This window comes from Pleuronectes platessa, chromosome 8 (genome assembly GCF_947347685.1).
Source record: "Pleuronectes platessa chromosome 8, fPlePla1.1, whole genome shotgun sequence".
Classification (NCBI taxonomy): Eukaryota; Metazoa; Chordata; class Actinopteri; order Pleuronectiformes; family Pleuronectidae; genus Pleuronectes; species Pleuronectes platessa.
Genome location: NC_070633.1, coordinates 15,832,728 through 15,846,671, shown reverse-complemented (window position 1 = coordinate 15,846,671; position 13,944 = coordinate 15,832,728). Strand labels below are relative to the sequence as shown.

Here is a 13,944-nt window from a genome sequence, read left to right as displayed (position 1 = left end):
GCGTGTGTGTGTGTGTGTGTGTGTTTGTGTCTGTGTCACGCCCACAGTCGTGTTTCCCTTTGCACACTAACCACTAACACTCTCCGCACCAGCTCCGCGCCCGGGCGCAGCTCAATCATGTCGAGGCTGAGCGAACATGGGATTCGTCTGAGTTCTGTGCGTATTTCAGGAGTTCGGATGAAATAACTCGATGCCTGTTGACGGATGATGCAAACTGAGCGACTTGTTTCCATTTGTTTTTCAGATGAGTCCTTCCTTCCTGAACAGCAACTCCACCAGTCACACATGGCCCTTCAGCGCGGTGGCAGAGTTAATCGGTAAATACGAGACGCAGCGCGCGTTTTTTCCTGTGCACCTGCAGCTTTTCACCTTTTCATCGTTTCATTTCCTGACCTCTTCTGCTATGACGCACACTGTTAAATTGTCTTTGTGTTGACGCGCGTGTGAAACGTGTGCACTTCCTCTGTCACACCCTCAGTAATTTGATCACGGTCACAGTCTGTCAACAACTGACTCCAACACTTCACAGGCTTGTTTCAGAGAAGTCAGCTGCATTGTGTGTATGCTTTTACGCGCCGACAATAGCATACTAACTCCAAAAAGAGTGGTCAGGTTTTACTCTATCTTCACCCTTTCCTTTTCTCAGATGTCTGTATTTCAACGAGAGGAGTTTTGGTTTCAGTAGTGCATAAGATTCACTGGTTGATTTGTCAGCGTTGTCATTCCTCGTCTCGATTGCCCCCCCCCCCTCGCGTTAGTTCAGACGTGCTGACCTCCTGTTGGCTGCTGCCTTTTAACAGGAAGGACTAGAAGAGTGCATATATGCAGATGCACCGTTGAACAACACAGAGTGCAGAGTTATGACGCTGCAAGGCAAAAGAAAGGGAAAGGCAAACTCTACTGGAAATAGGAAAGAAGTCAATCACCTTTTGTAGCAGGTTTACGTGCACAAGGTACCCATGTGTACATGGTATAGGATTCAGAGCTGAATCTTTATCATACTTTAATATACATTTGTCTTCATTTTTTGTACTATTCCTGCAGGAACAGGCCTCCTGTATTTTTCACAGAGGTCAGTTTTGACATGTTTCACTCATAAAAGCACAATAAGTAATAAATGGAATGTAGCTGCTCCAGTTTCCGGCTCCTGTTTGTCTGTTGTACATGTGAGTTCACTGTCATGCATGTCTTACACGTGTGACAGTTGATGTGTTGCTAAGCAGTGGAGCATTCTTAAAATGTTAAGATTGAGATCCAAGAGCAGTTTGAGAGAAGTGAGAAGTTCCACTGAGAAAACATCCACTTTCTCAAGGACGTCAGCAGTCAGGGGAATGCTGAGCACACGTCTGAACATCACATGGAACGCTCTGATGGAAGCGTATGATCCGTTTAACATCATGGACTGTACCTTCCCAAAAAACAACTCTTCACATTTTATTGGATCATGGAGCTCACCTCACCAGTTCTGTGTTTAGAGTCCTCACACTCGGGTCCGACAGCTCTTTGCAATAAGGAAAGCTTCCACCTAATAAAATGTATGAGCGACCACTGCTGGGTGTTGCGATCCATTCCAGAAGAGCACAGATCAAATATTCTGACTGAACTGGATCTGCACAAAGACCAGCTGGTGGTTGGCAGTGGTCATGGTCTTCGTCTTCCAAATTCAAGATGGTTGTCAAGGAATAATGCCAATCTAGAGGCAGGATTCTATCGGTGGACTATTCATTTTAGAGCCAAGCTGTCTTGTGGAAAGTATCTTTAGTGATCTTAAGAAAAGCGCTATGGAGCCATTGGTGTATGTATGGCATGGAGAGCAGGCCACCTTGTTGCCTACTCACTGGACACTGACTCGTATTTCAACACTGCTTTGGTTTAGTTTTGTTTTGTTTAAGACGATGAAAATCAAATGCTTTTCATTTGTCCTGAAAAGAAATCGATAACGGCTCTTTCTTTTCTCAATCAAAGCAAAACACAATATACGATTGACGTTTACTAAACATTGGACCTCGGATGGCTACTAACATCAGTTTTACATCAACAGGCCCTAATGTGACAAGGGACTCTAAACAATTCTGTGTGAAGTCAAAGCAATTTGAACCAAATTCGCACTCAGTAGATCTCAAACCTCCTACGAGACCCAACATTACCCTCAATATCATATTTAATAATTCCCTAAGTTTGCATGATTTATGTTTTTATTAAAATCCATGAGTAAATCTCTGGGAAATAAATGAAAATGTAAAAAAATGATTTATGTCTTTCCACCCAGTTTTGTGAATGTAAGCTCAGTGTTTTTTTTGTTTAATTCTCATAAAAATATAAAAATAACCATAATCAAAGTATAAATTATCTCATAGTTCTCACACCCTGTGCACTATAAAATGAAAGCCAGTCTTACCACCTCTTACTATTTGACCTTCATAGTGACAGAAGGTGGAGACATTATAATGTGTCGCCACCCTGAACAACTTCTAAATTTAGCAGATAGGTCCCTGCATACTGGGAATGGAAACGCAAACATCCACTGTTGATGTTTGTTTCTCACATGTTACAGATAATGCATCAGATCCTGGTGTAACTGCTAAGCAGATCTGGATAGATGTAGTTGAAAGTGCCGGTCACCTCTGTCTGACGTTCACTGATAATGGCAGCGGGATGACCCCCAACAGACTGCACAAGATGCTCAGGTACATGCACACTCCCATCACGTTAACATGCAAATGGCAAGTATGCTGCATCAGAAATGTTTTCTTGTACATTGTCACACACAGTCATATTGTTTATTTTTCTATATTTCAATCAGGACAGACTTCAATTAAACGGTTTAACAAACATTTGTTGACATGTACACAGAGAAAGGGATGTGGATTTTATAACTCTTTTGGCGTTTTAGACCCCTATGTGATGTCATCAGGATTAGATGGGGGTGGAGAAGAGCATTGGACAGGTATCCCCCGCCCCGGGGTCTAAACCCTGGTGGTGGTGTAGGGTCTAGATAAGGTGAAGATGATTCTGCTGAAGACTGGAGATTGGGGTGTAGGGGGGGTTATGGGCATCACTGAATGACGGCTGACTAAGGAAGAGAGAAGAAGGGATTTCAAGTTTGACATTAGCCGCATGATTGACTGGAGGAGACTGTGGCAGCATCTGATTGCTCATTTAAGACGCCGACAATCAGCTGATCAACAAGCGTAGCAAGAATTGAGCTTGAATTGAATGGAGCGTCATATAAACCACAAAGCGTGTCAGGTATTTCCCACTACACTCATAAAGACACCACACATCCACGTTCTCCCACGGCCCCACAATCCACACACATAAACAGGTCACTACACTATCACAGACAGGTTAGGTTGATGAATAAATCACTACTGGCTCATGAATTTGTATTATTATAGCATTAATCCTTCATATATATATATAATTAAAAAGGAAAAAGGTTTACATGTTCTACCATGAAAAAGAATCAACTACAGACCAGTACACACTTTCCTCACTTTCCCCTTCTCCTTTGTGTTCAGTTTTGGTTTCACAGAGAAGGGATCAGGCAAAGCCAGTCAGCAGGCCATCGGATTGTACGGAAACGGCTTCAAGTCTGGCTCCATGCGCCTGGGCCGCGACGCACTCATCTTCACCAAGAACGGTGGCTGCCAGTCGGTTGGAATGCTGTCTCAGACCTACCTGGAAAATGTCAAGGCCCAGGCCATTATCGTGCCCATCGTCCCCTTCAACCAACAAACCAATATCCTTTAAGAACTAGGGAATCATTAGATAGAGTGTGAGTCTGTGTGTGTTTGTTTCCTCAGCATATCCCCCCGGGGTCATTACTGTAAACCATCAATAGTTGGTGACTTGTGTGAAATCTGCATTTCATTGACTGGAATGAGCTGAACAAATGAAATCCTGCCACTTTCTCATCTGCCTCTTTTTGTTTTTGCCCTTCAGACATTTCAGTTTAGTGTGAACCAATATATCAGATGTGTAAAGTGCCTCAGACCGGGGATCAAAATGAATCTGACCGACGAAGGTGTTTTTCAGTCTGGATCAGACTAAATCATTTTTCAGATCCTTCTTAGTGTGATTTTTTTTTTTATTACTAATAGAAAGGACTTGCAGACCCTTTGCAGGAAGTTGAGACCACATTAAACAATAGAAAAAGAAGCGGTGGATTGCAGGATGATCTGTGATATTTCCCTTCGATGATCATGTTTGAATGGCGAGGACCTTCATTATGCTGGTAGTAATAACAAACCGTTACAGTGGTGACAAAATTAACAAAGTGAACTGGTTCATTTATTTTCTCCATTCAATTTGAATTAAAGTGATAGTCAATAATTGACCACTTATTCATTATAGATCCGTTACAAAACATTAGAGGGATAGTTCATAAAAAAAATGAATTCACTCATTATCTACTCACCTCTATGCTAATGGAGGTGGTGGGTGAAGGGGTTAGGTCCACAAAACACTTTTGGAGTTTCAGGGGTAAAAAGCGTTGCAGACAAATCCCATACAATCATAGTAAATGGTGACCGATTCTTTTAATGTAAAAAAACAAAACAAAAAAGGCTCCGTAGCCTACTGCTCCTGAATCTCCAGAATCTCGTACACTCCTGTAAAGGGGCGGTGTGGCCTAGGGGGTAGAGTGGTCGTCCTCCAACAATAAGTTTGGCGGTTCAATCCTCTCTATTCCCCATCTGCATGCCGAAGTGTCCTTGGGCATGATACTGAACCCCTATATGGCCCCTCATAGATGTTGAATGCACTAATTATAAGTCGCTTTGGATAAAAGTGTCTGCCAAATGACATGTTATGTAATGTAATGTAAAGGAAGTAGTGAGGCGAGGGGGGACTCAGTTGGATGTAATGTGTAACCTCACCTCTGGATGTCGCTAAATCTTACACATTGGTCCTTAAACCCGAAGTCACAGTCGTTGGTGCTGACGGAGGACTCGGAGGCAAGTCTGGCAGCCATTCTGCAGCACTCCATCGTCAGCTCCCAGGAGCAGATCCATGAACACTTTGCCTCCATTCTCTCCAAAAAAGGCACCAAGATATTAATCTGGAACATCCGCAGGTAGGAGTCACACCGTTTTTTTATCATGCATGTTAGTAGTTTAATCTTTTATTCAAAATGTGTTAAACAGTTTGTGCAAAGACGGGAGTTAGCTTAGCTTCATTTATCTGATCTAGTCTCTTAATCCCCTCTGACAACAGAAGGAAACAGCTCTGTCCAAAGCTAGAAAGCAAACACAAGTCGCACCTTAAAGGCTTTTAAATGAACATGCTGTATATCACAAATTGTCACTTTACACTTTGGTTTTCTTCCAGATTAAACAACTGAGATGAAACATGTGATGTTTAGAAAACATTATGAATAGGTAGTGTTGCCTTTGTACAGTAGCAGATTCATAAAAGACTTCCTTGTGTGTGTATGCGGAGCCCGGATAGCTCAGTCGGTAGAGCATCAGACTTTTAATCTGAGGGTCCAGGGTTCAAGTCCCTGTTCGGGCGCTATTTTCTTTGGCGGATTTCCAGATATAGTGTTTGCTTATCTTGTCAACGTGCAGCTGATTTTTATTCTATCCTGCCTTTAGACAAATGAATGCCAGGAAGCATACATTTAAATACATAGCCTCGTATGAAGATCAGAGACAATGTAAAGGCTCATTGTGTAAGAATTAGGTGAAAGGGATCTGTTGGCAGAAGATGAATATAAAATAATCCTAGAAGTATTTTTCGCTAGTGGGTACTAAATTGTACAAATTACAACTTCACCACTAGATGTCACTAAATTCTACACACTTAACCTTTAAAGACGTGGTATTATCTCGTCAAACTCTATTTTACTGCTTCATTCTTTCTGTTGTATAATGATCAGAATCACCAAATACTTTGTGCGGCATTTATCAAGATTAGCCAGCCACAAATATTTAAAAGCAAAATTATATCATGGATCCAAGTCTATTCTTCCTACCACTGTACAAAAGTGAAGCCAAAATATATTGGTTAATCAGCACAAGGTGGAGGCTGCCATCCTGTGCTTATTACACTTGAATTACTGTGTAATAAGAACTTCTTAATGTGACCGAAACAATCTATGGATAGAATGTACCTTTACCCCGCCCCCTCAGTGTTAACACTGAGGGGGCGGGGTTTACAACATGTACTCCAGCCGGCCACCAGGGGGTGATCAAGATGATTTAGCTTCAATGTCACGTCACCCATCTTTATATTCTGTCACTGGGCAAAACCCTTTCATTGTTTACCTGCCTCCTTTGATATTATGTTGAAGGACCAAAGATGGTAAGCCGGAGATCGACTTTGAGACGGATGTGAGTGACTTCCGTTTACCTGAGATTCAGATCGAGGAGATGAGGAAGGGACTGAGGAACAGTGGATCCATGAGAACCACACAGAACATCCCCGACATGCACTTCAGTCTCCAGGTGAGTCGAGGGTAAACATATCCCCTGTGTGGTTTTGGTATAAGTTTGGTTAATATATCTAATCAAACTCATTAGTGACCGATTTGTTTTTTAAATGTAAAATATATCTATTTTACATCTTGTGTGTTTGTGTTTACCTCAGGCCTATCTCAGTATTTTGTATCTGAGGCCAAGGATACAGATCATACTGAGGGGGACGAAGATTATTTCCAAGGTGGTGTCGCAGAGGCTGATACACACTGAGCACGACGTGTACAAACCCCACTTCAGTGTATCCCTTTGCTTACTGAGTGTGTGTGTGTGCGTGTGTGTGTGTTTGAGAGTCAGAGAAGGGAAAATGCAAACTCCAAGGGTTTTTTGTCTTAGAAATCCTATTTAGTCACATCACTTTCATATTTGTCATCCGATCCACATGCTCTCATCTCTTCTCAAGAAGAATCAAAGAGCAATACCACAGCCCTGTTAACCTTTACTGATGTGTGTCAGAAAGAGAAGGTGAAAGTGACGTTTGGGATGAATCTCAAAAGCAAAGACCACTATGGAATCCTGATGTATCACAAGAACCGACTCATTAAAGCCTATGAGAAAGTGGGCTGCCAGCTGAAGGTAGGGCTGTTTATCTCAATGCACGCGTGAAACTGCTTCCCTCCATATCGAGTATTAACAGATATTTTCCACGTCTTACATCTCACTGCCCAATGTTCTGCAGGGTTCAGGTCAAAGAGCAGGAGTCGGCGTCATCGGCATCATCGAGTGTAACTTTCTCAAACCTGCTCACAACAAGCAAGACTTTGAATACACCAAAGAATACAGGTACAACACACACTGTCAGGCGTCTGCAAGAGCTCGATGCTTAAGTTGATGCAAAAGCAGACAAAAGCAGAAAATGATGGCACAAACTGTACTTACAGGGTTATGACTCGTTTGTGTGGTTTTACTAGATTAGCTTCCACATCAAATATTAGTGTTCTGCCGTAGAGAAGCGGAAATCTTGATATTATCAGCGTATTTTTCAAGGTATCTTGGCCACACGATGTTGTTTTTGTTCAGTGAAACAGCCTTGTCACGAAATGTCTTTTCCTTTTGTCTCCTCTCAAGACTCACACTCGGTGCTTTGGGCCTGAAACTCAACGACTACTGGAAGGAGGTGACAGAGAAGATGTCGAGAGAGGAAGACTTTCACGCTGTCGACTCCAGAGAAGAGAACGACGATGAGCAAGACGCGGATGAGTCAGTGTTGACTGTTTTTTAATTGTTGTCAAAGAATTATCTTCATAACCTGAGCACTCTCTCCCTATCAATTTTGTTTTTAGATTGACAGTTATCATTTATCTATCCTTGTTTACCATGTGTGCAAAGTTGTAGGGTGTCATGAAGGGTGCGTCGATCTAATTATTGTAATTCAAGTATGTTCATGTATTGGAATGTGGATCATCTGGTCCCTCATGTGCTTTTTAATCTGTAAACATTACAGATGAAACCACTTAATGGTATATAAACCCTTAAAGTAGTAATACTGTAACATAGGGGCTAAGGGACTTTTGAGGAAATAATGCCAGAGATTAAGTAATATACTATTTATTCCTCATGAGGGGACTTTCCCTTTAATCCAACCTGCTGACTGCTTCAACAGACAGCTCTCCGAAAGCAGGATCTGAAAGTCTGTCAAACTCTCTGAAAGTGGACCACCCAAATAAAGGCCCCCTCTGTGTGTACGTCTGTGTTGGCAGGGGTCCCAAGTTGCTGCAGTGTGAAGAGTGTCTGAAGTGGCGCAGCGTCCCTGTGAGCTACTACAGTGACGCGCCTGAGAGGTGGGACTGCAGCCAGAACCCAAACCCACGTTACAGGTGCGTAATTGATCTCCTGCATTATTTTACTGGGCCACAGCTAAATTATTTTCAAACTGTTCATGTTGGACACTGGTCGTGTTCAGATGAAACCACACAAACACACACTAAACACCCTCCGATGCAACCCTCCGCCCACATATCAGATCGTTGTCAAGCTGGTTTGATTTAGAAACACCTTCCTGTTCGATGCTCCAGTTGGACTGGTGGAAAACAGTTTTTTTATTTTCACGTGCTTTGCGGGATCCATGGGTGTTTTCTTCTCAACACACAAATCCTGTAAAGATCATTAATATGCTGCTTCCTAGCTGGAAACCATCCACACTGTTTGATGCAGTAATGTTTGGAAAAAGTCATTTCACATTTGACTGATATAAAGTGGCTAGTTAAAGGGCCATGCCACTAATTTATGTCATTTGTGTTATGTTGAAGAGCTTACATTGTGCTTATATTACATTATGAGTGCATGGAGTCGATTCAGCGACATTTACCAGGTCAGTGTCAAACGGAAGGAACCAGTCAGTTGTATTCACGAGTGACCCTTTAGAATTAGACGCTACATTTTAAGCCAAACATGAGCCACTACCTCACAACGCAGTTCCAACCAAAAATAAATGACCAGAAGACTCGAGGCATCTTCATGTGCTTTAACAGACATCTGGTGTGTGTGAGTGTGTTTGGCTGTGGTGAGGGCTTGTGTTAAAATTCTGTAGTGACTAAATCAGGTGTTGTTGCCTTTCAGAAGCTGCTCATCACCGGAGGAAGCAGAGGAGAGCGAGAAGATGCTCTCACCCAGCTACCAGAAAAACCACAAGAAACAGTACATTTCTATTTCTCTTCTCAAACATACAGACGTTCGTGTGTGTGTATCTGTGTGTGGGTGGGATGTGGGTTTGTGTGTATGTGTGTGGGGGGGGGGGGGGGGGTCTGCTGCTGATTGTAGCAAAATGAGAGTCAATGGATTCAAGAGCACAAAGAGTAATCACAGAAAGAGCAGACAAGTTAAACAGAGAAAGAGAGAGGTTATTATTGTCCATTTATGTTGATAATAGCGAAGTTATTAACACATTTACTGAGCACAGAATCGGGGGGTTTTTCTCATAGTATAGCATGTTTGTTCAGATATAAAGAAATATGATTTTTATGGTTACAAAAAATTGACCATTACCTTATAATAACTGAGGCACATGCAGTGCTGTATGTAGCACCATACAACGAACTGCAGATATCATGTCAGCAGCATTTCAAAATGTCTACTGATTATTAGATTATATTTTGTTCAGATTTTCCTACAGAGACCATCCCAAAAGCAGAAAAAGAGAAAGATCAGAGGAGGTATGTGAAACGTTTTTCTTATACTGAAACTCATGTCCTCTGTTTTGTCTACCACTTCTGAACTTGTGTTTGAAATGTGTTTTGTCATGTGTGTGTTGCAGGTGGGTGACTTCCGGGACCAAGTGGCTAAACATCAGATCCTCTCACGTTGTTCATCAGAACCAATTCAGCTCACGTACCAGTCTACACAGACACATGATCGATACCAAAAAGAGGAAAACACACATGAGGACGATCAGACAAACACAGATCATCACGCAGACACACACACGAGTGATGAGGCAGAGACACAAAACAGGGTGACGGCCGAACACCCGCACGCAAAACAGAAGTCTGTTGTCAGAGTCAGGGGAAAGAAAGACAAGGGGAAAACCTCACAAGGACCTGAAGAGACGGACAGAAAGAAAGATGCAGATGTGGAGAGAGAAGACGAGAACACAGACACGTTAAGGTGAGATATGTTGCATCTTCAGAACCATAGACCTTATATAAAGATGAACCACATGACAGCTTTCCCTTAAGTGAAGCCAAAGCGTCTTGATCGCCACCTGGTGGTTGTCATCAGTGCAGGCTGTAAATAATGTCTCCTCTGTGTTGGCGGATGTCCGAACGAAAAAGTTAAAGTGCACCATAACTCAAATTTGATCAAAGACTTTTTCTGTCATTATTTGTCTAATCACAGTGATGTTTGTTCAAGTTTTCATGTTTCCAGTAAGTTTTAATTTGTTAATTTTGTTTGTCGCTTTAAAAAGGGATGTGACTGACAGCTGTGTCCCGAGTGATCGGGTGCGTGTATCAGTGGGAACTGACACCATACGTAGACTCTGGCTTCAAATGCACAAGATGGCAGAGTATGTATTTGGGATATTTTGGCTTCATTTCTTGATAGTGGGAGGAAGTGTCATCCATCTTTATATACTGTCTATAATTCAGACTATAGAATAATCTACTGGTATGTTCTTGAGAAAGATTCTCAAAAGGACCCTTTAAGTTTGATTTCCAAACTTTTAGCCATTGTAAGTATATATTTAAGTTTCAAATAAAAACTGAGATACTTCATAACATAGTTGTGTTGTCAGTCAAGATAATGCAGTTAACTATGATTTTAGACGTTTCTTTTTACCTTTATGTAGATGTTAGATCAGAAAATACTGTTAATTACTTGTTTAAAAGTAATGAGAATGTTTTTTATGTTATTAAGTCAATTAGACCCTTAAATATTTGACCGATTTATTTTAGAAATACGTTACCACTGCCTAGAAACAAAATAAGTAACAGATTTTTCTATTATGAATAAATGTTGGGTCAGTAAAAAATATATGGTCCTTTTTCAGCTGCATTATCACACAGCAATAGCATATATTTGAAAATGAAAAAGAACCCAGGAACTGTGTAGTGTTATTGATAACTATTCCCAAGAATGTATAAACAAAAAATATATATGCATATATTTAAGATGATTTTCACACAGCTCTGGTATTCAACAAACTCACGAGTATTTGTTCTTTGTAGCCCTAAAAGGAAGTCGGGTCTTAGGGAGGAGCAACCCCCGGACTCAGAGAACATGGTGGAGGAGATGAACCCTGAAAAGCCAGCTTGTGTGTCCGAGACACTTTCCTCAGAGAAAACCAATCAGGACAGTCGCTGCCGGGTGGAGAAACCAGGTGACACAGGGCAGGAAACCCCTCTTAACCTCACCTGGACCCGCCCACTTCCCTCCACGCAGACCGGCCCGCTGAATCTCGGAGCGAGTGAGCAGGAGGCTACAGAACAAAAGCTGTCTGCTTTAGAGAGAGAGGTTGAGGAGCTGCGGAAGCTTCTCGGTCGAGACACAAAAAAGTCTCGAGGCACAATGGCAGCCCCGGCGAGCAGAGAGGTCGGCTGCCAGATGGACACGGCTGAGGTCAGCAGAGTTTATATCAAGCATCTTAGGTTCATTATTATGATGATCAGTTACAAAACTCAATAGGAATCGAAAGTTATATTGAAGTGTTTTTACTGTGTCTGGAGTAGTTTGTGGTTCGCTCATGGTAAAATACCCAACAACATGATTTAGTTTAATTGATCCTTGAAGCAGCCTCACTCACACTGCTCAGGTTACCCCCCATAAACAGATCAGGTGACATGCTCATTTTATTTTACCCTTAAGAATATCAAACTGAACTGAGCGTCGACCAAAACATTCACATATGCGAGGATAGAAAATGCTTTATTCTTAATTTATTAGAATTATTTGTCTAAATAGGCTTAGACTCAGAAACCCTGCAGGAGCATCTAACAGAAAACTTCTCTCTTCTCTCCGTCCTCTGCACCAGAGCTCTGCCTCATCCAGCCGCCCGGGCCTCACGCTGCAGGTCCAGGGTCAGGGAGCGGTTTCTGGACTGAAGGAGCAGCACGAGCAGAGCAAACTCAGGAAGGAGAAAACTGAAGCTCAGAGCAGGACGAGGGACGGTGACTGCGAGCCCTGTGAAGAGAGCAGGTGTGGATGTTCTGCACAAACAAACACATACAGTTAACTACACACGCCCCACTAGCTTTATTTTAAGAAATAGTGTGAATGCCAGCTTCTCCCTTTAACGCCTTCCTCTGTTTTTGACCTCTCACTTCTCCAAAAACACTGAGGCCCCATGCTTTAGGTTTATTTGCGTTCTTGTTCGTTTTTGTTGAGTAAAAAGTAAAGCTCCTCCCACCAGAGTTACATCTGAGTGAGATAACCTGTTAGGTTTTCCAGCTATAATAACGAAGCTGATCTCCAACAGATCGGCTCAGGAGAATCTGCGTGGGATCCGTCACAACATGGTGGTGCTCCTCACCGCTCTGCTGCCTCAGCTGGACCTCGCTGGCATCAGCCTGGAGTCGACAGACGTGGACGACATCCTGCAGCAGATCATTGAGGTCAACTCGCTGAAACTATGATCAACTCGCTGAAACTATGATCAACTCACTGAAACTATGAAAGTCTGGTAAATAAAATTAAGTCCAATCTGCTAATTAATAACAGTTAAGTGTCTCACTTGGAGAGTTGCATCATTCTAACATAAATATGTCCATTACTGGTGCTTGTGGACGAACTTTGCAATATAATTTTTGAAGGTTATTTTATTATGTTTACTCACTGTGCCTCAAATTACATTAAGCTGAGAAAGGGCACCGCATCAATTAAATATAAGTATACAATTCTTCTAATACAAACATCTGTGGTAAACATGAAGGTAAAGAGAAGAGCAGTTGTAATTTAACTTGTTGCAAAAAAATGGATATCCCAACTCAAAAATATGATATTATCCATAATTACTATAAAACTTTAATGGTCAAAGTTGTGAAACATAATCTGAGTTATGCTTATATTCAACCTTTTTCCCATAATATATCTGCTGCCTATCTACTTTATCATCTACTTTTTGATCTAAACTTCTGTTTTAATTTGTTTTCTTTAAAAAAGTGTGATATTCTGCTGCTGTGTGTTCTCTCTGCTTTTTTAACTATTTAACTTTTATATTGTAATTCGTTTTATACACGTGGTCAAATTATTCTGTCAGAGTCAGAGTTATGCTTCTTGTACTAAAACCGTGTGATGTTTATTTCAAACCGTCACTGCAGTAAACAAACGTGGTTTGCAGTACCTATTATTTGCCATAGGGTGGCAGTCAAGGCGAGTAATAAAACATGGTTCTCTCACACGTCTACAGTGAAATTGTGTTGTGATTTTGTCGACCTCTGAAATCCTTACAATTTATTTATCTATTGTTTGTTGCTTTTGTTTTGAACCACCATTTCTCCGGCAACTGGCCTCACATCAGACATTTGAGTCTTTAGTCAGTAAAGGACAGTGGATTGGAGCTTTTATCTGTTCTTTAGATGCGTGAATCGTTATTATCAATAACAAATATGTATTCACACTGCAACCTTTCAGTATAAACCATCGGGTTGACCACTTATTAATTATAGATCTGTTACAACCCATTAAAGGGATAGTTCACCCAAAGATGAAAATTCAGGTATTATTTATCGCTATCAACTGATAAGAAACGGTCCCACTTATTCTATCAAGTACGCAGTTTTATTTTTTCTCAAGTCGTTGTATAACAGATTTTTGTTCAGATGCCCGGTGACTCATGGGAACAGGATCACACCAGAGTTTATTTTCACAACCAGCAGCCCCGCGTGTTATTGTCATGAATGGCTTCCAACTACCCAAACAGGATTAAGTCACATTTATGGAGCCAATAGTTACATATGAAATCATCCTTCATGTGATGATGTGTTTTATTAGCTCATGATTCTGGAGCTCTGGGGAGATGTCCTGTCTCTCC

General features: G+C 41.5%; 1 protein-coding gene and 1 non-coding gene across 3 annotated transcripts; both read left to right on the top strand.

The window, feature by feature from the left end:
- On the top strand, window positions 1-13,315 carry zgc:152774 (uncharacterized protein LOC553526 homolog). 2 transcript variants are annotated; one of them, XM_053428073.1, is made up of 18 exons: window positions 1-156; window positions 245-317; window positions 2,555-2,687; window positions 3,522-3,743; window positions 4,931-5,077; window positions 6,296-6,449; window positions 6,592-6,720; window positions 6,936-7,055; window positions 7,159-7,262; window positions 7,548-7,679; window positions 8,180-8,296; window positions 9,039-9,116; window positions 9,580-9,631; window positions 9,733-10,082; window positions 10,384-10,482; window positions 11,144-11,534; window positions 11,947-12,110; window positions 12,391-13,315. In XM_053428073.1, the coding sequence occupies exons 1-18, from the start codon at window positions 118-120 to the stop codon at window positions 12,545-12,547; spliced, it is 2,661 nt and encodes an 886-aa protein (XP_053284048.1). In that variant the 5' UTR covers window positions 1-117; the 3' UTR covers window positions 12,548-13,315. The 2 variants fall into 2 exon arrangements, with proteins under 2 accessions (XP_053284048.1, XP_053284049.1); XM_053428074.1 differs by lacking the exon at window positions 10,384-10,482.
- On the top strand, window positions 5,442-5,514 carry trnak-uuu (transfer RNA lysine (anticodon UUU)). Its single transcript has one exon. It is a non-coding gene; the product is annotated as a tRNA-Lys (tRNA).
- Window positions 13,316-13,944: the final 629 nt, after the last annotated feature.

Excerpts from the sequence above, each read along its gene's own strand:
- zgc:152774 (XM_053428073.1), top strand. The coding sequence starts at position 118 with ATGTCGAGGCTGAGCGAACATGGGATTCGTCTGAGTTCT. Across the intron at positions 6,450-6,591 it reads ACATGCACTTCAGTCTCCAG|GCCTATCTCAGTATTTTGTA; the intron begins GTGAGTCGAGGG and ends TGTTTACCTCAG. Across the intron at positions 7,056-7,158 it reads AAGTGGGCTGCCAGCTGAAG|GGTTCAGGTCAAAGAGCAGG; the intron begins GTAGGGCTGTTT and ends AATGTTCTGCAG.